Source organism: Carcharodon carcharias, chromosome 33, assembly GCF_017639515.1.
Source record: "Carcharodon carcharias isolate sCarCar2 chromosome 33, sCarCar2.pri, whole genome shotgun sequence".
In the NCBI taxonomy this organism is placed as follows: domain Eukaryota; kingdom Metazoa; phylum Chordata; class Chondrichthyes; order Lamniformes; family Lamnidae; genus Carcharodon; species Carcharodon carcharias.
In genome coordinates this window covers 12324708-12351878 of record NC_054499.1, presented here as the reverse complement: position 1 = coordinate 12351878, position 27171 = coordinate 12324708, and the positions used below count along the sequence as shown (strand labels likewise).

The window sequence follows — 27171 nt, the reverse complement described above, 5'->3', positions numbered from 1 at the left end:
TCAGAAGAACAAGAGGTTATCCCAGTGTCCTGATTGACTTCCCTGAATCACCTCAACCGAAAACAGGTTTACGGTAACCTGGCCATTCACCTCACTGCTGTTCCTGCAGTATTGCTGCTGCATGATGGCTGCAGCATTTGCTATTATAAGAGATTTCATTTTAAACTAATGCATTGTTTCTGAAGAAATTTGGCATGTCCTAAGAGAAATTATGTAAACGTAAAATATTTCCTTTTTAAAATGTGGCTTGGGCTGCAGCAAAGTAGTTTTATTCCTTGTACCTGACTCTCAGTATTTTGCCACTTGCTCAGTTTCTGACACATCATTTTGTGGCACTGTGTTTCTAGAAAAATTATATCTTGTATTTTTAAAATTTTGTCTGTAGTTCACCTTTTTCCCTTTTGCCCATATTTAAAAAATAAAAAATCCTGAAATCCTTAAAGGACTCTGAATTTCATCATTTAGTTGGGTGCTGAGGATGTGCTTTAAGATGCCAGAGCTCGCTGCTTCATTAAAATAAGCTTTAAACTGCTGTGCTGCTAAGCTTCCAGACGTTCTATGCCTGGTGAACCTGCTTTTTAAAAAAAAAACTTCCCTCCTAAAGTCGAGGAAAAACCCAGCAATTTTATGCATGAGGTCAGCACACGAACTGACATTCCAAATGTGTGTGCATCTGGGGCTGTTCACCTAGTAGCAGGGAAGGCTATGGGGAGATTTGACAAGAGATGTTTAAAATCATGAGCTTATTGAGAATAAATAAAAGAGAAACCTGTTTCTAGTGACTCATGGGTCGAAAGCCAGAGATGATTGGAAAAAGAACCAGTGGCAAATTGAGAGAAAGCATTTTCATACAGAACGATTAGGATTTGAAATTCACTGCCTGATGGGGTAATGTAATCAGATTTGAATCTTGCTGAAAAGAGAGACATGATGTTGAAGCTTTTCATCTTGCACTCATCAGGCCAAATGCAAGAATGCCAAATTTCAAACAATCTCAACCAATTTATACCACAGGAGAAAGGGGTGCTGGTTGCTTGGTTGTGATTCTTTGGAATTTGGTATTTTCTTGCATTTGTCTCCTGACGAATGCAAGATGAAAAGCTTCAGCAACATGTCTTTTCAGCAATTAAGTTCTGTACTACCAAGCGAGTAAACAGATTTCCTTTCAAAGGGGAATTGATTAAATACTTGAAAGAGAAAAAAATGCTGAGATATAGGCAAAGCTCTGGAGAGTGAGATGAAGTGGATTGCTCTTAAAAAAAAACTAGCACAGACCCAGTGGGCTGAATGACTTCCTTCTCTAGTGATATGATCCCTGAGCTAGATTTTCAGCAAGGTGAGAAACTAAGGCTGTGCTACAGAAAGTTTTACTTTTCAGGGGCCTGGATTCGAAGCAGTTTTAAAAATAGAGAACTTATCTGGGTAGCATTGCTGGCCTTAGATCTATTTCTGCTGTGAGGAATGTACTCACTGTACTGCAGCAAATGCTGCATTTTAACCTCTGATTAGGGATGGAGCAAGGACAGCTGTGCACTGGTGCAGTAACCACACTGAAATTCTTCTGAAGACTTCATCAATCAAAGGCTGATTCAGGTCACGCACTAAATCATCTTTTTAACAAAAGAAACTAGATCACAACTGTTCCCCCATGCACTCTTCCACCATTAAAGTGGCTGGAGCCACGACAATAAGCATAATTTTATTTTCAATAATTTTGAGGAGAATGAGAGGCTGCTCGTGAGCCCACCATGGTATTGTAAATAATAGTTTGTCTCTTCGCTTGACTGCACCTCTATGAATAATGAGAAGCTTGGAACTGTGGAGAGCCAAGTGTCCAAATAAATCCTACATTAATGCCACAATCTGTTAACATATTTTTGTTTTAAATTGGCTTTAAAAATGGAGAACCTAACCACGTATCACTGCAGGCCATGGCCTCTATTTTCGCTTTAGCGCGATAAGTATGCACGTGTCAAGAACCACATTGGTAAATCATCGCTGGGCATATGTCAAGGAGCACACCACTGCTACTGTATTCGGTGATGACACCAGCTTAACATTGTTCTGTGGAAGATTTAACATTTCATTTAGCATTCCTTGAAATTTGTGCTGTACTGTAAATGCTCTGTATAAAATACATTAAATTAATGCATCAAAATAGGTTTTTAATCTAAAATTTACAGGTTAGGCACATAACTCTCCTTTTATTGCATGCTTTCATATGGGAAAGTGATTTCCATTCATCACATTTTCATTTAGCACGCCCTTTTTTTTGTGAGCACATTAGGAGGGCTAAACAAGGTTCATGCATCATTAACAGCTCATAGACAGGTACCAAAAAACTAATGGAATGCTGGCCTTTATTTTAAGTCATCTGCAATAGAAAAGGACGGAAGTTATGCCTTGCTTGTACAAAACCTGTTTGCCCCCTACAATCCATTTTAGGCACTGCACCTCTGGAAGCTTCTGTTGACCTTGGATAACACTAAAAGTAAAACTTGAAAAACCCAAATTATTAAATTGACAATTTAAAAAAAAAAGTGACTTTTATAATCTTTAATGGTGTGATAAATATTTAGTGATTTCTAAGGAGGTGCTTGGGCTGTGTTGGATGTCAGTTCAGTGCAGTGTGGTTGGGATCTTGTCCACTATACCTGTATCACCAGATCACCAGGGAAGAGCAATTGAGGTCGCAAGCTCCCTTTCCTCCATGGCAGCACTGTTGACTGTGGAGCGGAGATTCCTGAGATGGGGCAGCTCTGGGATTGGCTCCGAGGCCGCTTGACGTGCGCACGTCCAATTATTTTTTCCTGCTTTGGTCCATCAGGTGTCGCCTAATGAAATTGGCTGAGGCCTGATCGCTACTTCCAACAGAGCTTGCAAAACAAAGTGGAAAAGAAACATTGTTGCCTGTTCTCCAAACCCCCATCACTCTCACAAGTCCCCCCTCCCCGATTCATACTCACTACCCCTCTGGTCCCACAAATCTCCTTCCTGACCATACAACAGCCCCACCCTTAGAACTCCCCACCCCTCTGAAAAATCCCCCTCAATTCCTGGAGATCTGGCCGCCACCCCTGCTGTCTCAGACCCTCACCACGCTCTGAGAGCTGTAGTCCAGACACACATACACACACTCCTTCTCTCCCCCCAGGCTTTCATACCGGGATCACGGCAATCATGAAGCTTCACAGTGGGGAAAAGTTTGGGAAGCAGCCCACTGGATTGTCTTTTGGTTCATCTAATGTTGGGGTGTACTATCACCAGTATGTTAGTAGTTTGTTGCTGGAAGCTGTCCTGTGGAAATGGGAAGGGAGAGGAGGGCAAGCAGTGATTGATCCAGCAGTCCAGTGGAGGTGTATAATGGTATTAGATGTTGACACCAGCAAAGGAGCGATAAGCAGTGGAAGTGAAACTCTGGGACCAAGAGTAATAGAGACCACAGATGGTAAACAGCAAATCCACTGAATTGGTGCAGGATGTGGGAGCTGGTCCACAGAATAGCTGCAGACAAGTGAGAGCACATGAAATGGGGGCCAGCAGGAAGTACTTGAGGATTCAGTCTAGTAAATAGTGAAGGCAGAATCCTGAAGGATGAGGGAGTTGGTGACAACACGAAGAGCAGGTGTATGGTATTAAAGCTGAGATCGTTCAGCTGGGAAGCGAAACCTGAGGAAATAAAAAATCCATTCACACATCAAGCCTGTCTCATATAGAAAGCTCCACGCTTATTCCATCATGGACTCTCCAGCCATCAGTAGTTGTGCTCCTCTTTAAAGAAGCCATAGCTCCTTCTTACGGGGATTAAAAAAAACCAAGCAGTGTCATAAATACTTGAGCAATATTCATTTAGCTGCTTTTAAAAAATGGGCATATGATCCCAAATCAGCAACCTTTTTTATTTTAGAATCCACTCTACAGGTTCCCTATCTCACGGGGAGGAGGAAGACCAGTGTTACTTCTTATCTCAAAGCTTGCGAATGTTGTACTTGTGTCCTCTTGTCCTGTGCTCACAGTCCAAGTTGAATATCTTGTTTACTGTTATCACCTCCATATCTCTCCCCATTTTCAAATTGGTGACAATGCAGCTATGTGCTGGGGTCCTACTGCCTGGTTACTGATTTTCATGAGATTTTAAACTCTAGTATGAATCATTACTTAGTTGTGGTAGAAAGTGGTGTGTGGGTACGTGTGTATCTGACATGTTGTAAAGAAAAACAAATGATCGCTGTTAAAAATTGGAATTGGCCAGATTTTGCTGGCAGGGGTTTTTGAAGAATTGCGTAAGATTTCCAAGAGTTCATGATTCATGGCAAAATTCATTTTGAGATATATTAAGCATGTTTCCGTGTCCACTCATTATTGCCGTTCCCAGTAAGATTATTGCCCCATTCTAAGGAAATCATTTTGCCAGTAAACCTTTTTTGTCCATAATTGGTAAATCTTGGAAAGATTAAAATAAACTTTGAAGGACAGCCGTGCTGCTCATTCTATTTAATGTGAATTACAAAACAGCATGTTAAGTATGACCCCTAGATTCTTTAATTGGTAAAGCCGCGAGAGGTCAAGATGGTCAAGTATGTCCCTTGCCCTTGGGTAAGAGTTGGCCTTTTTAACATTTATACATATTCAAGATGGAGTTGGTCAATTTACTCTCCCCTTTCTCTGCCCACCCCCCACCACCCCCTGGAATCCCAATGCCCAGAATACAGCAGTATGAGCTAAGTATTCTTAAAACAGCATATGAGAGTTGATTTGGCGCAGTGAGGTCAAAATTGCTACATATCATAAAACCGTATGTCTGGCAACACGCATGGATGATCGGGGAGTGTCTTGGCAGGCTCAGGCTGTGGGAAAGCCAAGGACAGTTTGTCCAGTAACATGGTCATAGTGCCTGCTAGGGAAGCTCTGTGCTGCAGCTGGCCGCCTCGACTTCTACCAAGTGGCACTTGTGCATTTCTAAAGCTTTCTCTTCCCCCTTTAGATAAAGTCAAATGCAGCGATAGATGCTCTTGTGCAGTTATTCCTTTTACTGCCTGGCAAGCTTGTCTGGTGAGACTCCCTTCAAGCCTCCCATCAAGACAACAGCAGGAAATCATCAAACGCTTCATTTATAATCCCAAACTCTCCCAGCCAGTTTGTTTAGAAATGTGTGTTTTTTTAAAAACTTAAACCAAACAGAACCTGAGGGCCGTTGGTTAGATCCACAGGGTGCAGTTGGCTGATCTCAGCTGGGACGTCAGGTTTGAGTGTGGTGGTTGGCACTGGCCTGGCCTGATGGTGGCTAGGGTTGACTGCAGCCCAACCAATGACCTATGCAAACATGCGGATGTTGGGTGCAGGCAAAATGGGCTCTCCTGTGGTGCCCCTCCATGGACCAATGCGAATAATGATTACTGGAAAGGTACCAGAAACCTGCCTCCGCCCTGACCACCAACTGGAACTGCCACGAGACCAGTCAAAAGGAATGTCAAAAAAAAAACACATTACCTTGTAGGGCTTTAATTTCAGACACTTATCACTCGATGCTCTGTCATTATCCAGCGTTGCTTTCCATTCTAACACCAGGCTGACACAGGAATGGGTAGTTGTCCAGTCAGTGCTGCCGCTGTCTGACCATCTGTTTGAATTTGGTGCTCATGACGTGGGGAATGATGGCGCTGACTACAAGTTGGAGAAGGAAGTAGATAAAGATCAAATTAGGTCGTGGCCAGCTGGCACTCTGGACACCAGCAAAATCAGGCTGGTTTTCGCAGTGCAGGGAGAGTGGTATTAGGTTCTCATACAGCTAAGCTCAGCTACAGAATTACTTCTGTTGTATTGCGTTTGAGCCTGGCACCAGGGCATTACTTGCAACAGCTGATGGATGTGAACGTTTAAGGGGTGATTTGGCTGAAGATTCAAAATTAGAAGCTGGCAGTTTTAGGATTGCATTTTTGTTCATGTGGATAAGAAAGGTCCCATAGCACTACTCTTAGAAGAGCAAGGCAGCCCCAATATGTGGGTCAGGCTTATCTGTCATCCAACATCACTAAAACAGGTTCATTGATCATCTGCCTCCTTACTATTTGTTGGACATTGCTAGGAATAAATTTAGCTGCTGCAGGCGGCCAAAAGACAGAGTACAATTCAAAGATCATTCACTGGCTGTGCATTGCCTTGGGATGTGAGATTCTAGAAGACACCATATAAATGCACGCTGCCCCTCCACAAGTTTAAAGAGAGGGTGTGCACGACAGTAAGGCCGCATGCTCACTGTGTACCTGGCATTCTGCGGGGAAAATGCCACTATGTTCTTTTCTAAGTTTTCCCCCACTCCATCTGAAAGTTTTGACACGCTGTGTTTCAGTTCCACAGTCACATGCAGCCCTATTACCTCACATGACTGTAAGCCTCTTCGTTGACTCCATTTGACTAAGCAGGATGTCACAGCTGTCAGCGAGCTTGTTAACATAGCTCAGGGCTGTTGGAGTTTAGTAAATTCAGTTTAGACTTAAATGGACCCTGGGACCTTATTGTTCCTGTCATTGTTCTATTCACCTGCTGCACCGCAGGAGGAGTTCAGCAGCATTTTCGTTGCAAAAATGGGCTTAATATTGGAGGGAAAAGAGTGAGTGATAGAGACCGGAGGTTCATGAGTTTGAAATTCACGATGAAAACAGAAGTTCACTTCCCCTTGCTAGAATCTAGCTTAAATACACAGGATATTACTTGTAACCACTGTAAAGTTTCATTCAGGATGCTCTAATTAAAAACCCTTAAAACATTTGATCTCTTTTATAGCCCAGAGTTCATACCTGTAGCGTTCAAATTTGTGATCTGTGTAAAACAGAATCCAAGCCAAGTCTCTTTCTGCACCTCTCTGCTGTTTGTAGCTGTGCCAGATTTCTTCCTCAGGGGTCTGCATTCAAGTATATCATATCAGGGAATGGAGTTGGTGGAAATTGTGTCATCGCCTTTACCCTGTTTTGGGATGGATGTACTTGTCTTTCTCAGTGCTTGCTCAGTTAAATGTACTCTTTCTTCTGAGTCACAATGATACAGTATTGAAGGAGGCAATTCAGCCCATCATGCCTGTGCTGGCTCAGAAAGAGCTATCCAATTTGTCGCACTCCCCTGCTCTTTTTCCTCCACTGCCCTGTGAATGTTCCCCCTGCAAGTATTTATCCAATTTCCTTTCTGAGAGGTACTATTGAATCGACCTCCTCCGCTGTTTGAGGCAGCGCTTTCCAAATCACAACAACACTCGTTTAAATTTGTTGCCAGTGGGAACAGTTTCTCATTATGTACTCTTGAACCGTTTAAGATTTTGAGCATCTCTATTAAATCTCCTCTTGACCTTTTCCACTCCAACATAAGGAATAGGAGGAAGAGCCATTTGGCTTTTTGAGCCTGTTCTGCTGTTCAATACAATCATGGCTGATCTTCTACTTCAACTTCACCGACCACATTATGTCCATATCGCTTAATCCCATAGTACTCAAAAATCTATTAAACTCTATCTTGAATATACTCAGTTATGAAAACGGCCACAACTCTCCAAGGTAGGGAATCCCAAAGATTTGCACCCCTTGAGTGAAAAAATCTCTCTTCTCCGTCCTAAATGACCAATCCTTTATCCTGAGACTCTGACTCTGTGTTCTAAGTTCCTCAGCGAGGGGGAGCAATCCCGCTTCTCCACTCTCTTCACATGACTGATGCCTCTCCCTCTTGGTACTATTCTAGTAAATCTCCCCTTCTCCTTCTCCAAGGCCTTGACATCATTCCTAAATCATGATGCCCAGAATTGAAGACACTACTGCCGCTGAGGCCTAGGGCTTGAGCACCGAAGCTAAGCCGCACTGCTGAATTGTTGTGTGACCCAGTAATCAGAGGCCCTCTGCTGCTGCTTCTGGTGATATTTGAAATTCCAGAGCATGATATGAAGAGCAGGTGTTCTGGTTAACATTCCTGCCTCAATCATTGCTGCTAAAACTGTGTAGATTAACCAGCCATTAATCTCATTGTTGTTTGCTAGATCTTAGTGCGTGAAAATTTATGCTGTCCATAATAGTGACTGCACTTCAAATAGCAATTCCTTCCAGGTGAGTTGTTTTAGTCTGTTTTAAGGTGACATAGTTTAGATTTGATCCTTCAGTATCGGAGCATTGGTCCTGCCTCCCTTACAGGAGAATTCTGTGATTAAAATATAGCTTTCACTGGGTGGTGATATGTAAATTATCCAGTTGATTTCAGGCAAGAGGCTTTATCAGTAGCCCTTGAGATTGTTTAGACTAATTGCTTTGGACCAGATGACAACTATTCTGCTTGGAGTGCATCAGGAGTTTGCAAATAGTGGGAGTAGAAGGGAGCATGATATCGGAAGATTTAGATCTGAGATCAAGTTTTATCAAGTTTATAAGAACGCCAGTAATGTGTATCTTTGTAATCACTGCCTCGAGGCGCTGTGGTTTCACAGGCACCAGCTGCCCTCTGGTACCTCACCCAGCTGCGCATTGCTTACAACTCTCAGCAGGCAGTGTGACTGTGGAAGGCATTCCTGCTCACCTAAGCCTGTCTTTGCCTGAAGCCTGTTCAAGCATACTTTCAGCAGCAATGACTGAAGCCAGTTCTTGAACTTCCGAAGTGCTGCAGTCAGCCAATGGAATATACTTGAAAGTTGATAGCGAGTGATGTTACTTTTTAAAAAAAAATGTATACTGTACTCTAAAAAGGCATCATGGTGTGTTGCTAATCTGCACAGGTCAGAATTTTCCACATTTCTGCCCTGAGAATTATTTCCGTTGTTCAGTGATGCAGCAAACTTAATCTGTCATAACTGATATGTCAACCTCTGCTTTGGTAGTACTTTTGTCTCTTGAGTCCGAAGGTTGTGAGGTTGAGCCCCACTGCAGAGACTTGAACGTGCAATTTTTGGTCTGATACCCCAGTGAGGGAGTGTTAAACTGTTGGAGGTGTGGCCTTTTTGGGTGAGACGTTAAGCTCTTGGTAAGCTATAAAAAAGATCCCCTGGGGCTACTTAAAGAAAATCAGCGAAGTTCCTCTTGGTGTCCTGACTAATATTTACCCCTCAATCAATGCTACAAAACAGATACCTGGTGGCATTACATTGCTGTGGGATTTTGCTGTGTGAAAATTAGCACCACCCTTTTCCCTACATTACAACGGTGACTGCCCTTCAAAAGTACTTCATTGTAAAGTCGTTTGGGACCTTCTGGGGTTGAGAAATGCAATTTTTTATATAAAGAGTGGTGGAACATCAAAGTAACTTAGTGGCTATAACCCAATTTCTCCAAGACAGAGGTTATCAAATGATTAGAATTTTCAAGTGGTGCTTGATCAGCATCGTGGCCCGTACTGTATATTACTATATGGTCAAACCAGGTGCATCGTTTAAAAGGATCCAGATAAGTGAAGGTGTTTTCAATTTTGTGGTCCTTGCTGAGACACAAGTGCAGTCCGGATGCATTTCTTGTGTCTCTTCTCACTAGACGGCCCCGCAACTGAAATCAACACTGCAGTATTGCAAACTTGTCATTTTGGAATGCATTACAGGAATTACCTACACCTCATATTTCCTCAATGGTGGCTCAAAATTTGCCACGACTTCTGGGCCATGTGACGTTGAAATAAAAATGGGACCGGGGTAGTTCAGGGGTCAGGGCTGTAAAATTTCACTGGATTTACTTGCTTTGCGGCTCTGACCACAGCTTGCAAGTTGACACTTGTTAGTGCTGCTGTCTGAATCTTCATTGTGGAAAGCAGAAAATATACTGAAATCTATTCTTGCACAGCCCCAGACGCCCCCAGCTCTGTGAAAAACTAATGCGCTGAGACCATTTTTGTTAAATATTAAATGGGTGGGTATAGTAAAATTTGGTGCAAAATATGCCTTTAATGTTTTGATCCTTCGAGGAGTGCTATTTTGTTTACTTTTTTGGTGTAACAGAAAGTTCTCTTGTTTTGGTGGTGGGTGGGAGGAGAGAATGGTACACCTCTTTACAATTGATTATAAAAAAGAATCTGTGCTGAAATGGGAAGCAACTTCTGCAAATTAACAGCATGGATTGCAATTTAGAGAAGTTTGTGGTTTGCAAAGGCAGTGGTTTTGAAATTGTTGGTTTTAAGTTGGGCTGTACGCCAATTAAAATGATTTGATGATTCTTTCAGTTTTGTGGTTAGAACAATGTTGTAGATGTCACCTACCTAACACAAATTGGGCCATATCTTTAAGTCATGCCTGAGAAACTGTCTCTCCTCCTTTCTCTACATTCCTCCCACTCCCCCACAACCCCCCTCCCCACCCCAGCTCATCTTCTGAAGCTAGTGATCACAAACTGATGAGTGACTGGCGTCTGTGGTCAAAGCAGAAAAGCATTTAAATCCGTGGGTTTTGTTAGCCCTTCAGTGTTTTGCTGAAATTTGGGACCATGCGTTGTTGATTATCTTGGGTTGTTTGAGGCACATCAAGCTGAGCCTACCGGGCATAAATCTGCATGTGCCCTTCTGGTTGGGTTCATTGGAAAGCAGTGTAGCGAATGGGAACCGTTCCCCCTGTTTAGTAAATTATTTTATCTCCGTATTGCTATTAAGGGAGCCACTTACCCACAGACCAGAACAAGTGGTGAACTCTTCATCCAGGCCTATCTCCGCACCCCACCTAAAAATTTGCTCAAGAGCGGCATTTAGGGAGCAATGATTATTTATCTATCACAATAAAGGCCCAGGGCAAAGCAGTTGATGCTGGTGAAGTGGGTTTTTTTTAATTCATTCATGAGGTGTGGGCTTCACTGGCTGGGCCAGCATTTATTGCCCATCCCTAATTGCCATTGAGAAGGTGATGGTGAGCTGCCTTCTTGAACCGCTGCAGTCCAGTACACCCACCTAAAGTGCTGTTAGGAAGGGAGTTTAGCATGCTGCTGTTCACAAAGCTTTTTGACAAATTCTCAAAAGGTTTTTCTTACGAATGTTTCCCTCCCTAGTAATTCCATTTCGGAAAGAGTTGATTTCATGTTGCTATGTGGTTCTGCAGGTGCTGACTGTCCTCTAGTACCTAATCCAAGTGACCTTTGAATTTAATCTTCTGACCAAACTGAGTGCTGCCTTTGAGCCAAGATAACAGTAGTGGCCTGTGGATTTGTTGTTTCAGTTCTTTACTTGCTGTGCCAACTTGTGGTACTTCGCAGTGGGCAATGGAAGGGAACATTAGTGACAATATTGCCTGGGTTGTCTAGCTTGTGTACCACCTCCTAGCTGCTCCAGAGCAGCCTTGAAGCTGGCCCATCAGAGACTGATAGAGAAGATGCAGACAATATGTTGGTCTCAGTAGTAAAGATTGTTGCCATGCCTGTGTTACCATAAATTAAATTGTGATTTTGTTTATAATCTTTGTAGAGCTGTTCTGTCGAAGATAACGAAATGGCAGCAGAGACTCAGACGCTCAACTTTGGACCCGAATGGTAATGCATAATCTTAACACCTTGTGTGATAATTTGGAGCAGTACTGGAGTTGTAGGGTACTTAGAACTTGACTTTGCGCAGCTGACTTACATTCTGTCTTGGGCCTCTGGACTCATTCGATGCAGTGCATTTCAGCTTCTTTGGCGAAGATTAATAGTAATCGCTTAATTCAGACTGTTTGTACTCATCACAGAATTGTTACGGCTCAGAAGGAGACGATTTGGCCCATCGTGTCTCCAAACGAGCAGCCAACCTAGCAATTATCTCCCTGCCTTCTCTCCATAAACCTGCACATTCTTCCTTTTCAGATAAGTCAAAAATCCATTTTGAATGCTTCAGTTGAACCTGCCTCTGCCACACACTCAGGAAGTGCATTCCAAACAATACCCATTCGCTGTGTTTAAAAAGAAAAAGTTTCTCCTGCTATCACATTTACTAATTACTTTAAATCTGTGCCCTTTCACGAATGGGAGCAGTTTTCCCCTATCCACTCTGTCCAGCGCCCTCATAATTTTGAATGCCTGTATCAAATCTCCTCTTGACCTTTTCTCCAAGGCAAACAGTCCTAACTTTTCAAATCTGTCTTCACAACTGAAGCTTCTCACCCTGGGAACCATTCTTATGAATCTTTTCTGCAGCCTCTCACTGCCTTCACATCCTTTCTAAAGTGCCGTGCCCAGAATTGGACACAGTACTCTGGCTGAGGCCGAACTAGTGACTTACACAAATTCAACATAATCTCCTTGCTCTTATACTCTATGCTTCTATTAATAAAACCCAGGATACTCAATACTTTATTAACTATCTCAATCTCTCCTGCCACCTTCAATGATTTATGCACACATAACCCCAGGCCCCTCTGCTCTTCCTCCTTTAGAGTTGTATCCTTTATTTTGTATTGTCTCTCCATGTTCTTCCTACCAAAATGAATACCTCACACTTCTCTGTAATGAACTTCACCTGCCACCTGTCTGCCCTTTCCACCAACTTGTCTATGTCCCTTTTGAAGTTCTATGCTATCCTCCTCGTAGTTCACAATGCTTCCAAGTTTTGTATCATCTGCAAACTTTGAAATTGTGCCCTGTACACCAAGGTCAAGGTCATTAATATATATATCAGGAAAAGCAAGGGTCCCAACACTGATCCCTGGGGAACTTCACTACAAACCTTCCTCCAGCATTAAAAACATCCATTACCAGTATCTGTTTCCTGTCGCTCAGGTAATTCCGCATCCGTATTGCTACTGTTCCTTTTATTCCACGAGCTACAACTTTGCTCGCAAGTCTGTTGTGTGGCACTGGATCAAATGCCTTTTGGAAGTCCATGTAGACCACATCAACAGCATTGCCCTCTTCAATCTCTCTGTTACATCCTCAAAAAACTCCAAGTTAGTCAAACATGACTTTCCCCAAAAAAATCCATGCTGGCTTTCCTTAATTAACCCGTATTTGTCCATTTGACCATTAATTTTGTTGTAAAATATTGTTTCTAGAAGTTTCCTCACCACCGAAGTTAAACTGGCCTGGCTTATTTTTACAGCTTTTTTTAAACAAGAGTGTAATGTTTGCAATTCTCTGGTCCTCTGGGACCACTCCTGAGTCTTAAGGAAGAGTGAAAAATTATGGCCAGTGCCTGTGCAATTTCCACTCTCACTTCGCTCAGCATCTCATCCAACCCTGGTGCCTTATCAACTTTAAGTACAGACAGCCACCAGCACCACTGTTTCAATTTTAAATCCACCTATGGTCTGAATTACCTCATCTTTTACCATGCCTTGGGTATCATCTTCTTTCATAAAGACAGATGCAAAGTATTCATTTAATACCTCAGCTATGTCCTCTGCCTCCATGTGTACATCCTCTTTTTGTTCCCTAATTGACCCTACCCCTCCTCTTAGCACTATTTTACTATTTATATGCCTAAAGATGACTTTGGGATTCCCTTTCACGCTAGCTGCCAGTCTCTCTTCATGCTCCCTTTTTGCTTCTCTTCCTTGCTTCTTCACCCCTCCTCTGAGCCTTTTGCATTCAGCTTTATTTTCAGTTGTATTTTCTACCTGACATGTGTCATAAGCGCACTTTTTCTTCTTTGTCTTAATTTCTATCTCCTTTGTCCTCCAGGAAAGAATTGGATTTTTGTCTCTGTTGACGATTCTTTTTATACTGCAGTTTTAATGTCGTCATTATATAGGATGACCCTTAATGAATTGGACTCTCTCTTCTGTTACAGGCTTCGTGCGTTGTCCAGTGGTGGAAGCATTGCCTCCCCACCACCTTCACCTGCATTGCCAAAATACAAATTAGCAGATTATCGATATGGAAGAGAGGAAATGCTAGCACTTTATATGAAAGATAACAAGGTATTTATAGCACTTTTCAGTCCAGCGCGGTCAAATTCAATTTTCCTTTGTGCGCTATCACCCATTTCCGTTATTTGCTTAACGTTTGTTGATCCAGGAATATTTATCATTTGTAGAATGCTATCAGATCATGCTGTACTGAATTTTTTTCTTATAGCTCCAGAACTTGTATGCTGACTATTTTGTATGAAAGCCCTTTTGTGGCAATCTACGACGTCCAAGAATGGTGGGTGGGTTGGTGGGAGTGGGTTGATGTGGGGAGCGGGGGAATAAAGTGGTTGCTGATAGTGCCTCTTGATTTGTTGTTCAGTGTGACCATTATTCCTCTTGTTAATTGGATTTTTTAAACAACAATATAGTTGACAGAGCAAGGCTTCGTTGCTCCTTTTTGTGAACAGAAGGCTGTTCTTTGTGGTTTATGTTATTGAGTTAGAAACTAGTTGCCAACAACATGCCACAGAGTTTAGATGTTGAGTGTTTCAGTACAAGGAGCAGGCTCATTTTGATTTTAACATAGACAGCAAGACCATTATCCAGGTCTGTTTGCAACGGAATGCAACAAAAAAATGGTGCAAATTGGTAAAATTGAAGGGAACTCTGTGCTTCAGCAGAGTTCGTGAATAATGGTGTAAGGCCCCTTGATTCTGGCATGGAGTGGAGGCATGCCACCAAGTCTCGAAGGATTTGTGCAGCTTAGGGTACAGTGAAGAAGCTGGAAGTTAGATTAAAAACCTGCAGGATTATCCCAGCTCGGAAGATAACACTGAGCGATGCCTGTTGCCTAAGGTGAGAAGATGGTGAGCAGGATAGCTTTTGAGTGGTACTGACAGATGACTGGAAAAGTGGGTTTAAGTGGTGCTAGATGTAACAGTGCTCAGACAGCTGGTTGAAGTAGTTAAAGCTACATTGAGGGAAGCAGAATAGAACACAACATAAGAAATAGGAGCAGGAGTAGGCCACTCAGCCCCTCAAGCCTGCCCCACATTCAATAAGATCACGGCTGATCTGCCCCAGGCCTCAACTCCTCTTTCATGCCAGCTCCTCATAACCCTCAACTCCTCAATATTTCAAAAATCCATCTACCTCCTTTTTAAATACTTTCAGTGATCTAACCTCCACAACTCTCTGGGGTATAGAATTCCAGACATTCATTACCTTCTGAGCGAAGAAATTCCTTTGCGTCTCAGTTTTAAATGAGTGTCCCCTTATTCTGTAACTGTGTCTCCTAGTTAGAGATTCCCCCACTAGTGGAAACATCTACCCTGACAAGCCCCCCTCAGAATCTTGTACGTTTCAATAAGATCACCCCTCATTCTTCTAAACTCTAATGAATAAAGGCCTAACCTGTTTAGCCGTTCTTGATAAGTCAACTCCTTCATTCGAAGAATCAGCCTAGTGAATGTCTTTTGAACTGCCTCCAGTGCCTTTATATCCTTTCTTAAATACGGGGCCAAAACTGTACACAGTACTCCAGATACAGTCTCACCGACACCCTGTACAGTTGTAACAAGACTTCCCTATTTTTAAACTCCAGTCCCCTAGCCACAGGCCAAAATTCCATTTGCCTTAATTACTTGCTGCACCTGCATGCTAACTTTTTGTGTTTCATGCACAAGAACACCCAGATCCCTCTGTGCTGCACTTTTTTGGAGTGTCTCTCTATTTAAATAATAGTCTGCCTTTTGATTCTCCCTACCAAAGTGCATGACCTCACAATTTCCTACAAACTCCATCTGCCAAATTTTCGCTCGCCCACTCACTCAACCTGTCGATATCCCCTTGCAGATTCCTTATCTCCTCATCGCAACATGCCTTCCCACCTATTTTTGTATCATCAGCAAATCTGGATACATTACACTCTGCCCCCTCCTCCAAGTCATTAATATAGATAGTAAATAATTGAGGCCCTAGGACTGATGCTTGTGGCACTCCACTAGTTACGCCTTTCCAACCTGAAAAAGACCCATCAATCCTGACTCTGTCTTCTGTGTGTTAACCAATCCTTAATCAGTGATAATACATTACCCCCAAGACCATGAGCCTCTACCTTGTGCAATAACCTTTTATATGCCACCTCATCGAATGCCTTCTAGAAATTCAAATGTACTACATCTACCAGTTCCCCTTTATCAACTCTGCTTGTTATGTCCTCAAAGAACTCTAGCAAATTTGTCAAACATGATTCCTCTTTCACAAAACCATGTTGACTCTGTTTGATTGCGTTAAGCGTTTCTAAATGTCCTGCTATTTCTTCCTTAATGTACTCTAGCATTTTCCCAATGACAGATGTTAGGCTGACTGGCCTATAGTTTCCTAGGGAGGAAAACGAGGTCTGAGGTGACATTGGCAATCTCCGTAATGTGCCTGTGGTTGCTAATAGAAATTAATGTTTAATCAAATGCATGGGGGTGATAATCCAGGGCTACATTCTATACAATGCATTAGTGAGAAGTTCCCTTCCAAGCCACTCACCATCCTGACTTGGAAATATATCGCCGTTCCTTCACTGTTGCTGGGTCAAAATCCTAGAACTCCCTCCCTAACAGCACTGTGAGTGTACCGACACCATATGGACTGCAGCGGTTCAAGAATGCAGCTTACCACCATCTCCTTGAGGGCAACTAGGGATGGACGGCAGGTTCACGACCTGTGAACGAATAATAATAAAAAAAAATTTGCCCATGAAATATTCTATTACAGCTGGTCCTGGTCCTCTAAGCTCCAGAGAAAGAAATGGAGAAGGGTTGTTGAATAAATTTATTAGTGGTGCAGTTCATTGGAACTCTGGCGTGCTATGGTGTTTGTGGGCTTATGAATGTATCATTTTAATTCCTGTCCTTAGTAAAGCAGAATGGATGTCAGTTACTGTTTCTCCTCTCCTCTCCCCACCCCCCCCACCCCCCACTGCCCATCACCAGAAAAAGTTAGCGAGTTGCCCTCGACAAGATCCATCATTTGCCTCCTTACTTGAAAGAATGACGTGCTGTTTTGCTTTCAGTAAGTTAGTGCGAATATTGACAATTAGGTCAATGGTGCATGGGGCGGCATTGCATAACACTTTCAGCAGTGGGGCACAAAATCAGTTCGCAGGGATCAATGCTGTACGCCAAGCTTATGCCAGTGCACATGTTGATACCTGTTCCTGGTTTCATTTTTTCAGGTTCCTGAAGAGTTGTCGGACAAAGAATTTCTGGCTATCTTACAAGATGAGCCGCTCCTGCCCTTAGCGCTTGTACCTCTTACAGAGGAAGAGCAGGTGGGTGGTGTTGATGTGCTTTGTTAAAAGCTGGAAGAAATGCTGGATACACTGTGTAAACATTAGTTTTTCTTTGAACTGAGCAGTACTGTGCCAGCTAGTCTCACTCAAGGTCTCCTGAACTTGTGGACTCAATCTGGGACATTTTTGATAAACTCTATCTAAAAATACAACAAGGGCAGTGTGAGTAGATGTTACAGTTGCCTTTTCCCCCCTCAGTCTGCAGGGAAGCCAGATTGGCTTTATATAAATAGTGTATTTGTTCCTGCAATAATACCTGGATATCCACTTTGTTAAGAACTTGTTCTTCTTCTTTTGCTCCTGCTCCCTGTCTCTTCCCCTTGTCGCTACCTAAATTTAAACATTTCATCATTTAATTGTGCATTTAAAACTGGAGTACTTAGGCTGGTGGTGTCACAGTCTCCAAAGAGCTGCAAGGTTCTGGGCCTTTGCAAGAAATGAGTCTCACTTTCATGATTATAGTGCATGTCAGGAGAGAAGGAATTAAATTGCCTAACCTCAGACAATCTTTCACAATGAAATCCAACTGTCTGGGGGCTGCATGCGTACATTAGACACAGCTGATAGGATAGCAAGATAAAGATGAACAAAGGCTCAGGTAGCGGCACGCTGGATATGGTGTTAAATTCAAGACCTTTTTCATCACTGCAGATGTAGCTATTGAAATGTGGAGGGAGTTTGGGTGCTGCCTTCAAATGCAGTTATGTACTTCAATCCCACGCTACTACAACAATGACCTGAATTTACATAGTGCCTTTAACGACAAACGTCTCTAGTTACTTCACTGGGGCATTATTGAACAATGTTTTACTGAGCCATATAAGAAGATACAGGAGTTGAAAACAGGTTTTAAGGCGCATGTTAAACTAGAAGATGTGGCTGGAGAGGTTGAGAGAGAGAATTCCAGAGCTTGGGACCGAGACTGCTGAAGACACAGCCTCTAATACTGGAGCGATTAAGATTGGATATGTGCAGGAGGCCTGAATTAGAGTAATGCCGTGGATTGTAAGGCTGGAGGAGGTTGCAGAAATAAGGCGGGGTGAGGCATGGAGGGATTTGAATGCGAAGGTGACTAATGTAAAATCTTGACCACTAGCCACTGTAGGTCAGTAAGCATAGGGGTGATGGTTGAATCAGTTCGAGTTAGGGACCAGCCAGTAGAGCTTTGGATTTGCTTTCAGTATTTTATTTAAGCTGAGCATCCTGCTTTTTGTTTCTGCACAGAGAAATGTTTTTGTCTGTGAACAGCTCTGCAGTGATGAGGTTTACGCCAGGTAGAATATGGGAGGCTGGCCAAGTGTGCATTATATCTGTGTGATTTTTCCATTTCCCGTGGCAGCTGTTCACACGGGTTTTCAAAACAGCTACTACCTGAATGCAATCGCTGCTGAATTATAGATGGTTGCAACTTGAGAAACTCATTCACAGTTGAAAATATAGACTCAGTGGGTGAGTGAATGTAGATTCAAAGCAGCTTACAAAAAAATGTATAGATTTAACATTTGAGCAGAGAGAATTTGAATGCGATTTAAGTCGCTGAGGCAGGCTGGGCAGCAAAATGGCGCATTTAGGGCCCTGTACATCGACTGAATGTCACGTTTGAACCACATGACCATCAGGCATTCATATGAAGAATGTCTTGGTCTTCACAGACCATTTGACATTGTTGCTAGATAAGAACATTGCATTTGGATGTGCTTTATGTATTCTATTTAAACTGAGCATCCTGCCTTTTGTTTTTGCGCAGAGAAATTTTTCTATGTCTGTGAACAGCTCTGCAGTGATGAGGTTGATGGGGCGGGGAGGAGGAGCCCCATCAGCAGGGGTTGTCAGAGGCCGAGGCAGTGCGAGGGGCCGAGGTAAGAAACCAAGACTGCAATGTGTGTGCAAACTGTGAACTCCGAAATAGTAAAGCAAACTGGAAAAGCAGGTGGAACCTGAGAGAGAGGAGCAGGAGTAGCTTGTGGTCTCGAGCCTGTTGGATTGAATCAAATCATGGCTGATCTACTGCAACTTGCTTTCCCACCCTATCTCCCCATATTTCTTTATTCCCAAGTAGTCGTGCAGTTAATGTATTGGATCCTGTGACTTAGTTTCCACACTTCATAAGTAACCAGTTCTCCAGATCCCAAGCCCCCAAAGTACAGGATGTAAGTATGTTCTCTGGATAGATAAGATAGAACACTGGGCTATCGATGTGCTGGTCATCTCCACTGCCCTTTTCTTTTAATTGACAATTTTCTTTGCACCTGTAAAACAATTTGAGTTTAGGGAGTGCAGTGTTTTATCAGAATACTATGTAGATGCCAAGGGTTAAATTACAAGGAGAGGTTACACAAACTAGGGTTGTATTTCCTGAAATTTAGAAGGTTAAGGGTTGATTTGATGGAAGTTTTCAAAATATCAAGGGGAATAGACAGGATAGATAAAGAGAAGCTTTTCCCCGGTTGGAGAGTCCAGGACGAGATGACATGGTCTAAAGATTAGTTTTTAAGAATGAAGTTAGAAAACAGACAGGGTACAGGGTAGTAGAAGTTTGCAACTCTTGTTGGCAAATGGCATTTAAAGCTAGATTGCTTAATTTTAGCTCTGAGATTGATAGATTTTTGTTAACCATAAATATTAAGGGATACGTACAAAGATGGATATGTAGAGTTAGGTCATGGCTTACCTGTGGTCTCATTGAATGACAGAACAGGCTCGAGGGCCTAAATAGCTGACTCCTGTTTCTATGTAGGCTTGTACATTATTTGACACTGAATTGCTTTGACATGGGAATGGTGTATAAACTGAGCCCTTATGTTCCCTTTAACCTTGTCTATGCGGCCATTCTCCGAGTTATTCAGCAGGCTAGTCAGTCTGGAAGCATCACAGCCAAACACAATCCAGTCCACATCTTGCAATTGTGCATGCAGTTGAGCAGGAATTGCTGGAATATGATCAGGAGTGAGAACTTGGCTGAGATTCCTTGTCCAGTGTCCACATGCTTGCAGGTTCCAGTAATCTTGTTTATTTTTTTAAATACCGCTTTTTAAACTCAGGATTTGCTGTTTTGTGTGACTCCGTATCTATTGGTAACAGTTTTACACACAATGGTTCTTCATTGCTGCTGTATCTGATGAAGGTATTACAGACGGGTCACAGCCCAATATATCTTTTTAAGGCATATTTCAGTCTTGTATTGAGGTGATCTACCAGGTTTTTTTTATTAGTAAGGTGGAATTGTTGCAATGGCTGCAGCACAGAGGAGGCCGTTCAGCCTGTCTGTATTGACTCTCCAAAATCAGTTCTGCTAGTCCCACTCCCCTGCCCGTTTCCCGTAACACTTCAAATTTACTACCTTCAGGTACTTATCCAATTTTTTTAAAAGCCACGATACTGTCTGCTTCTGCAACACTCAGGCAATGCATTCCAGATCATAACCACTCTTGGCATTAAAAGAAATATTTTTCCTCATGTCACTTTTGGTTCTTTTGCCAATCACCTTAAATCTGTGTCCTCTGGTTTGCAATTCCTTTGCCAAGGGTAGCAGTTTCTTCTCTATCTGTTCCATCTTGACCCCTCGTGATTTTGAACACCTCTGACAGATGCGGCAAATTATTTTGCGGTGCATCTTGTTATTTCCCACTCCTCCACACTTTTTAAAAATCTTTTCTCCTTTTCCACAGGTCGAGGACGAGGGGAAAGTGGTTACTACCAAAGAAGTTTCGAAGATGGTGAAGGGGGGTTTGGTCGTGGGGCACGTGAAATGCTGAGAAGTCAAAGCTGGGAGGAAAGGTAGGTTTTGGCAGGTGCCACTGGCAGTTTGACAGAGCCTGGAGAGGTTAGGAGGACGGCTAACAGTTTATAGACGGTGGGAGCTTGTCTTCTGCGCTCTTAGGTATCCTTAAGGGTATCCTTAAGCCAGTCCATGCAGGTTGGAAAATTGTTCAAAGTTATGCCTTTAAAGCAGGAGTTTACCATGGTCTTTTCTTGCAGCCCCAGCTGCTTGGATGTGTTATCAAGGAGCTGCAGTAAAATTAGTAATTAAATGATGAATTATCTGCCTTTATTAGATTCGAGTATAAACGCATGGATTATCACATTGCTTGTTCTTTAGATTGAATTTACATAGACACTTTGAAGACACACTGCAAGGTTCTCTGTCAATCAGCTATGATACCTGGTTATGTCTGCATGGCAGCTGCTTTGCAGGGGTTCCATATTTGGAAATAGAATCTGATGCCAAAGGCCTTTCTAATTGACTCGGATGCAGAAGTATTTGGCATCATCTTGAATATCTTCATAGACGTGATGAGATTGGTTTGGGCACAAAATAAAATAACTGCACAGAACTGAAATCAATTCTGCTACCCTCAAATTTCTGGCTCTTGCTTTGGGATATGGTTTCATAGTCCCAGCACTTGACCCACATGGCTGTACTTAACATGTGAGACTTAAATTAGGTTTTGGCCAGTTATAGGTCCTCATCAATTGTTGACCCATAGGCTTTCCAGCAAGTGGGCACCTGCAAGAAGCAGGAATTGTGGTTGGTTATTCTTCCCCTCCACCTCTTAGGTGACAGACAGGCCAATTGCGATTGCCCAGTTCTTGTGGTGGCCCAAATCAACTAACCAGTCATAAATGGTGGTGGACAATTAAACAGCTAGCTGGAGGAGGCAGCTCCACAAACATCCCTGTCCTCAATCATGGGGGAGCCCAGCACTTCAGCACAAAAGACAAGATTTGCAACCATCTTCAGCTAGGAGTGCTGAGTTTTTAAAATTTATTTGTTCACAGGATATGGGCATTGTTGGCTAAGCCAGCATTTATTGCCTGCCCCTAATTGCCCTTGAGAAGGTAGTGGAGAATTGCCTTCTTGAACAACTGCTGCCCATGTGGTATAAGTACACCCACAGTGTTGTTAGGGAATTCTGGATTTTGACCCAGCGACAGCGAAGGGGCAGCGATATATTTCCAAGCCAGGATGGTATTTGGCTTGGAGTGGAACTTGCAGCTGGTGGAGTTTCCATGCATCTACTGCCTTTGCCCTTCTAGATGGTGAGAGGCTGCAGGTTTGGAAGGTGCTGTCTAAGGAGCCTTAGTGAGTTGCTGCAGTGCATCTTGTAGTTGGCACACACTGCTGTCACTGTGTGTCGGTGGTGGGTGGGGTGCTGATCAAGAATGGATGATCGATTTTGGTGAGGCTCCTAGTATCACAGATGTCAGCCTTCAGCCAGTTCGATTCACCACTTGCTATCAAGAAACGACTGAAGACACACGATAAGTTAAAGGCCATGAGCTCTGACAACTTCCCAGTTGTGGTACTAAAGACTTGTGATCCAGAACTAGCCTGACTTGGAAATATATCATAAAAGCAAAAACTGCAGATGCTGGAAATCCAAAACAAAAAAACAAATACCTGGAAAAACTCAGCAGGTCTGGCAGCATCTGTGGAGATGAACACAGTTAACGTTTCGAGTCCGTATGACTTCTTCAACAGAACTAAGTAAAAATAGAAGAGAGGTGAAATATAAGCTGGTTTAAAGGGGGGGTGGGTGGGACAAGTAGAGCTGGATAGAGGACCAGTGATAGGTGGAGATAGCCAAACGATGTCATAGACAAAAGGACAAAGAGGTGTTGAAGGTCCACCTTCAACACCTCTTTGTCCTTTTGTCTATGACATCGTTTGGCTATTTCCACCTATCACTGGTCCTCTATCCAGCTCTACTTGTCCCACCCACCCCCCCCAAAACCAGCTTATATTTCACCTCTCTTCTATTTTTACTTAGTTCTGTTGAAGAGTCATACGGACTTGCAACTGTGTTCCTCTCCGCAGATGCTGCCAGACCTTTGGAAATATATCAACCTTTCCTTCACTGCCCCTAGGTCAAAATCCTGGAACTCCCTTCCTAACAGTGCTTTGGGTGTACCTGCACCATATGGACTAAAGCAGATCAAGAAGGTGGCTCACCTGCACCTCCTCTACATTTAGGGATGGGCATTAAATGCTGGCCTAGCCAGCATCACTTGCATCCCTTGAAAGAATGAATGAAAAGCACAGCCCAGGCCAAACTGTTTGAATGTTCTGGCTTTTGTCTTCAAGGTAAAACCCCCTCTTTACCTTGATGTAGTGGCTGTTTTCACCAGGGGCAGCACCATGCTAATTTCTGCAGCCCTGTCTGGTGACTTCTCAACTGTTAACCAGCCAGTTGTGAAGAAAGTAAATGGTGAACAGTTTGGTTTATTGGGTAATATTCAACTTCCCAACGCTAAGTTTTGTGCTCGAGCTGAGGGGGTTGAAAACCATTCCAGTTATCCGGTAACTGCTCGACTGCCAGAAGTCAGATAGTAAGGTAAAGAATAAAAACTCTTCCAGGTCTCTGTTCAAATTGACCTCTCCGTGCCTCAGATGTGCCCTGTACCAGTGTTGCCAATGTTTAATGTTGCCAGTTACTTGGGAACTTGTGTTTGGAGCTGTGCTCCCATTTGGGCTGGTTTTAGATTGCCCTTGGGCACTAATTGGAAACCCTGGAGATTGGCTAAGGTGAAATTTTTGTTCTTCCCAATATAATGTGGATAAGCCTAGGGTGCTTGGGGTGAAAGAACAGTGTTGTAAGCCGCTGTGCCCTATGCTCTTCCATCTGCTTTGGGATAATGGTTTGTGACTAATATAACATGCAAAACTGTTCCCTCTGAGGATCCTCCATGACTGATGTTGGTTTGCTCTGCTGTTGGCTGAGTTTGTGAAGGTGAAGCCTATTTGAACCATCCAGGCCAACAAGGGTCAGGATTAGATCCTTGGCCTCTGCTCAGTTACCTGATTTCACCCAGGATTGAGGATGGGGGGTTGGTTGCATTGATTACTTTCATTGTCCCTGGATCAGGGCTAGGAGCAACCAGCCGGGATGTATTTTCCTGATGACCATGCACTCAAACCTCTGTCAGGTGTGTGTGCATGCTGAGCCGGGACATGCCAGCTACATCAAGATTGCTCAATTCCGCAGTATTTTGTATTATATTATTGTTTTCTAGCCCTTAGCCAGCTCCTTTTAATTATCAGAAATTCTTGGATCATATTTAATCAAAAAGCATCCTCGATAGCATCTCAACTAATATCTTTAAAAATACTTAAATACTTTAAATATACATTTTCTTAGGTTTCCTGCTCTAGTGATAGCAGTGACTCTGCCTCGGTATACTCCATGCGTAGCAAACAAGAACCCCTAGCTTTCACATTCATCACTTGTGGCCATAGACAATGAACGTCAGTACCGTGTGGGTATCTGAGACCGACCCTGTCTCAGCTGGCAGGAGTTTGAGTGGATGGTCATCAAGAAGTAAAAACAAGTGCTGGAGAAATTCAGCAGGTCTGGCAACATCTATAGAAAGAGAAATTGAGTTAACATTTTGAGTCCAATATGACTCCTCTTCAGAACTGTAAACAGTACTGTGGCTCACTGATGTGTAAAGAACTCCTTTATTTCTGTATCCTTTTAAATTTGTTCTTGGAATGGCAGTGCCCTATTTTATATCCCCACCCTGTGTTACACTGAGGAAATGGCTGTGGGCCCTCACTTTGAATTATTTGCTGTGCTCTGGTTGGCGATGGTGCTTTCACAATGGTAGCAGGTAGGGAATTCCAAGATTCTGACCCAGCGATGATTTGAGAATGTCAGAATGGTCTGTGACTTTGAGATGAGGCTGTTTCTACTCCATTTGCTTACTCTTCCCCTACCTCCACAACTGCGGATATGTTGATGAGTTGCTACGCATGGAGTATACCGAGGCAGAGTCACTGCTATCACTAGAGCAGGAAACCTAAGAAAATGTATATTTAAAGTATTTAAGTATTTTTAAAGATATTAGTTGAGATGCTATCGAGGATGCTTTTTGATTAAATATGATCCAAGAATTTCTGATAATTAAAAGGAGCTGGCTAAGGGCTAGAAAACAATAATATAATACAAAATTCTGCGGAATTGAGCAATCTTGATGCTCATGCATCCTTTATGCTGTTGGAGGGGCTGGATATTGGGTCCATTGGCTGGTGCATCAATCAAGTACTTGTACCCAGTTAGCTTTTTGAACAATGTTGCAGTGTATCCACACTAATTGTTCCATTATTCTTAAAGCAAGACGCCCAGACGCGCACACCTGAAGCCTAATCATTGATTTTCTATCTCAAGATCTATGGTGCCAGATTTCTCAGCATTAAATTTCACCTGACATCCTACACCCTCCTGTAGTCCCTTCAGTTTATCATTTGTGCTTTAAAATATTGATACCATATATATTGTGTTCAATTTAATTAACTCACGAGTGGAAATGTGCACTAACTGGTACATCTTCAAAAGAAGCAGAGAGACTGTCAGATTTTTCCAAGTGGGACACTAAGTTGAAATATAATGATGCAGAGCACAGAAGCAGAGAGGCCAAAACTGTGTTCAGTTTTGGGTGCCCTGTGACTGATCCAAGCCCAGAGACTTGGTGTAGAACAGATTTGCTGGGATCATAGCAGGGCTAAGGAGCGTAATTTAAGGAGAAGCTGGGACTGATGCACGCGTTTGGAATTGAGGAATTTGGATATAGCTGGTACTGGTAACTAGAGGGTGTAATTGTTGCATACATCCAAGGTACAATGGTTGAAGCAGGATCCATAATGGCAGTTCAAAAGGAAGTGGATAAATATTTTAATTCTATGGAGTGGAGAAAGGGTGGGGGAATAGGATTAAGTGGATAGCTCTCCCGCAGATATCACGGGTGCAGCAGATTCTGGGATAGGCTAAATGGTGGCTCCTGTGCCATTAATGACTCCATGGCTCTGTAAAAATGCTGACTCAATGGCTTGTAAAATATCATCTTGATTTGATTTAACTGTGCCTATTTTGTGTCTGGAATACATTTGCTTGCTCCATACTTTCCCTTTGTACGACCAGCTGGGAGTAGACTTATTGCAAACAATATTGTTTTTAGGATTTTTTACTCCTTGGTGCATCTCTGCTTTGATTTCTTTTCCAACTCCCCATTCTTTGTTTACCACAGGGGTGACAGAAGATTTGAGAAGCCTGGACGTAGAGATGGAGGTATGGTTTGAACTATCAGGGAAAGTTATTAAGGTTTAGTTGTGCATTCTTCTCTCTAGGCCCCATAGTGATTAAGACAAAATGATTAGGAGTTAATGGGAAATTTTACTTACCCATCAATTATTGGGGAAACTGGTTTTCAAGATGAATCCAGATTGATCAAGTTGTCTAATTTTCAATGTCAATGTCTTCAGTAGTTAATGTCCACGTAATTTTGTTAAGCTAAAATTAGAATGCGGACACTTTAATGATAATTCAAAATCTGACTTTATCACTTTCTTTTCTCCCAACATCTCTTTTCTTCTTCCACCTCCTCTTTCCTTTTCTCCTCCTCTTTCCTTTAAGTACGGGTAGGGTTTGAGGAAGTAGCTCCCACGACACGCAAGCAGGATTTTGCACGTTCCGACAGCGAGAACTGGCGAGCCATTCGAGAAGAACAAAATGGTGAAGAGGATGATGGAGGCTGGAGGACAGCTGGAGCAAGAAGAGAAGGTGACAGGTGGCGGCCCCCAAGCCCAGGTACCCCAGAAAGCCTGTTTCCAACTTGTGCAAGGTTTTCCCATTGGCTTTTCACACTGCTTCATGTAGCAATAGTGAGGGAATTACTGCAGAAATCACAATGCGGCAAGGTGGTAGTGTGAGCAGAGGACAGTAATCATAGGTTCATGGTAAGGAAAGAGTAAAAACATCCGGCCGTTAAACTTCTAAAGGCAGTCTTTGGGAGGTTGTGCATACAGGTGAAAGATGAATAGGCACGAGGCTGAAATTGAGATGGAGTTGTGGCTAAAACGGGCTTGAAACTAATTGAGGGGACAGTGGCATTATATGTTACTAGGAGTTTTAACAAGAATTGTTGATGATGAAGGCCACTGTGGATAATTTGAAAGTGAGTAAAACTATTAGCAGTAAAATGAAGACATTCAAAGCCCACTTGTTTAAAACACAAGACGTTAAGATCTAGATTAAAGAAATTTAGCAAGTTCAAAAGACATGGTAAAATGGCTTTGAAT

General features: G+C 42.7%; 1 protein-coding gene across 8 annotated transcripts in view; it reads left to right on the top strand.

The window, feature by feature from the left end:
- LOC121272259 (GRB10-interacting GYF protein 2-like) overlaps positions 1-27171 on the top strand; it is a 92360-nt gene that overhangs the window by 26039 nt on the left and 39150 nt on the right. For 7 of the 8 annotated variants that reach the window (XM_041178792.1, XM_041178796.1, XM_041178794.1 and 4 more), the window contains 7 exons: positions 11395-11459; positions 13690-13819; positions 16980-17075; positions 18844-18955; positions 20765-20873; positions 26121-26161; positions 26507-26680. In XM_041178792.1, coding sequence (XP_041034726.1) covers positions 11419-11459; positions 13690-13819; positions 16980-17075; positions 18844-18955; positions 20765-20873; positions 26121-26161; positions 26507-26680 — 703 coding nt within the window. In that variant the 5' untranslated portion in view covers positions 11395-11418. The remainder of the gene's footprint in view (positions 1-11394; positions 11460-13689; positions 13820-16979; positions 17076-18843; positions 18956-20764; positions 20874-26120; positions 26162-26506; positions 26681-27171) is intronic. The other variant, XM_041178793.1, reaches the window with a different exon arrangement.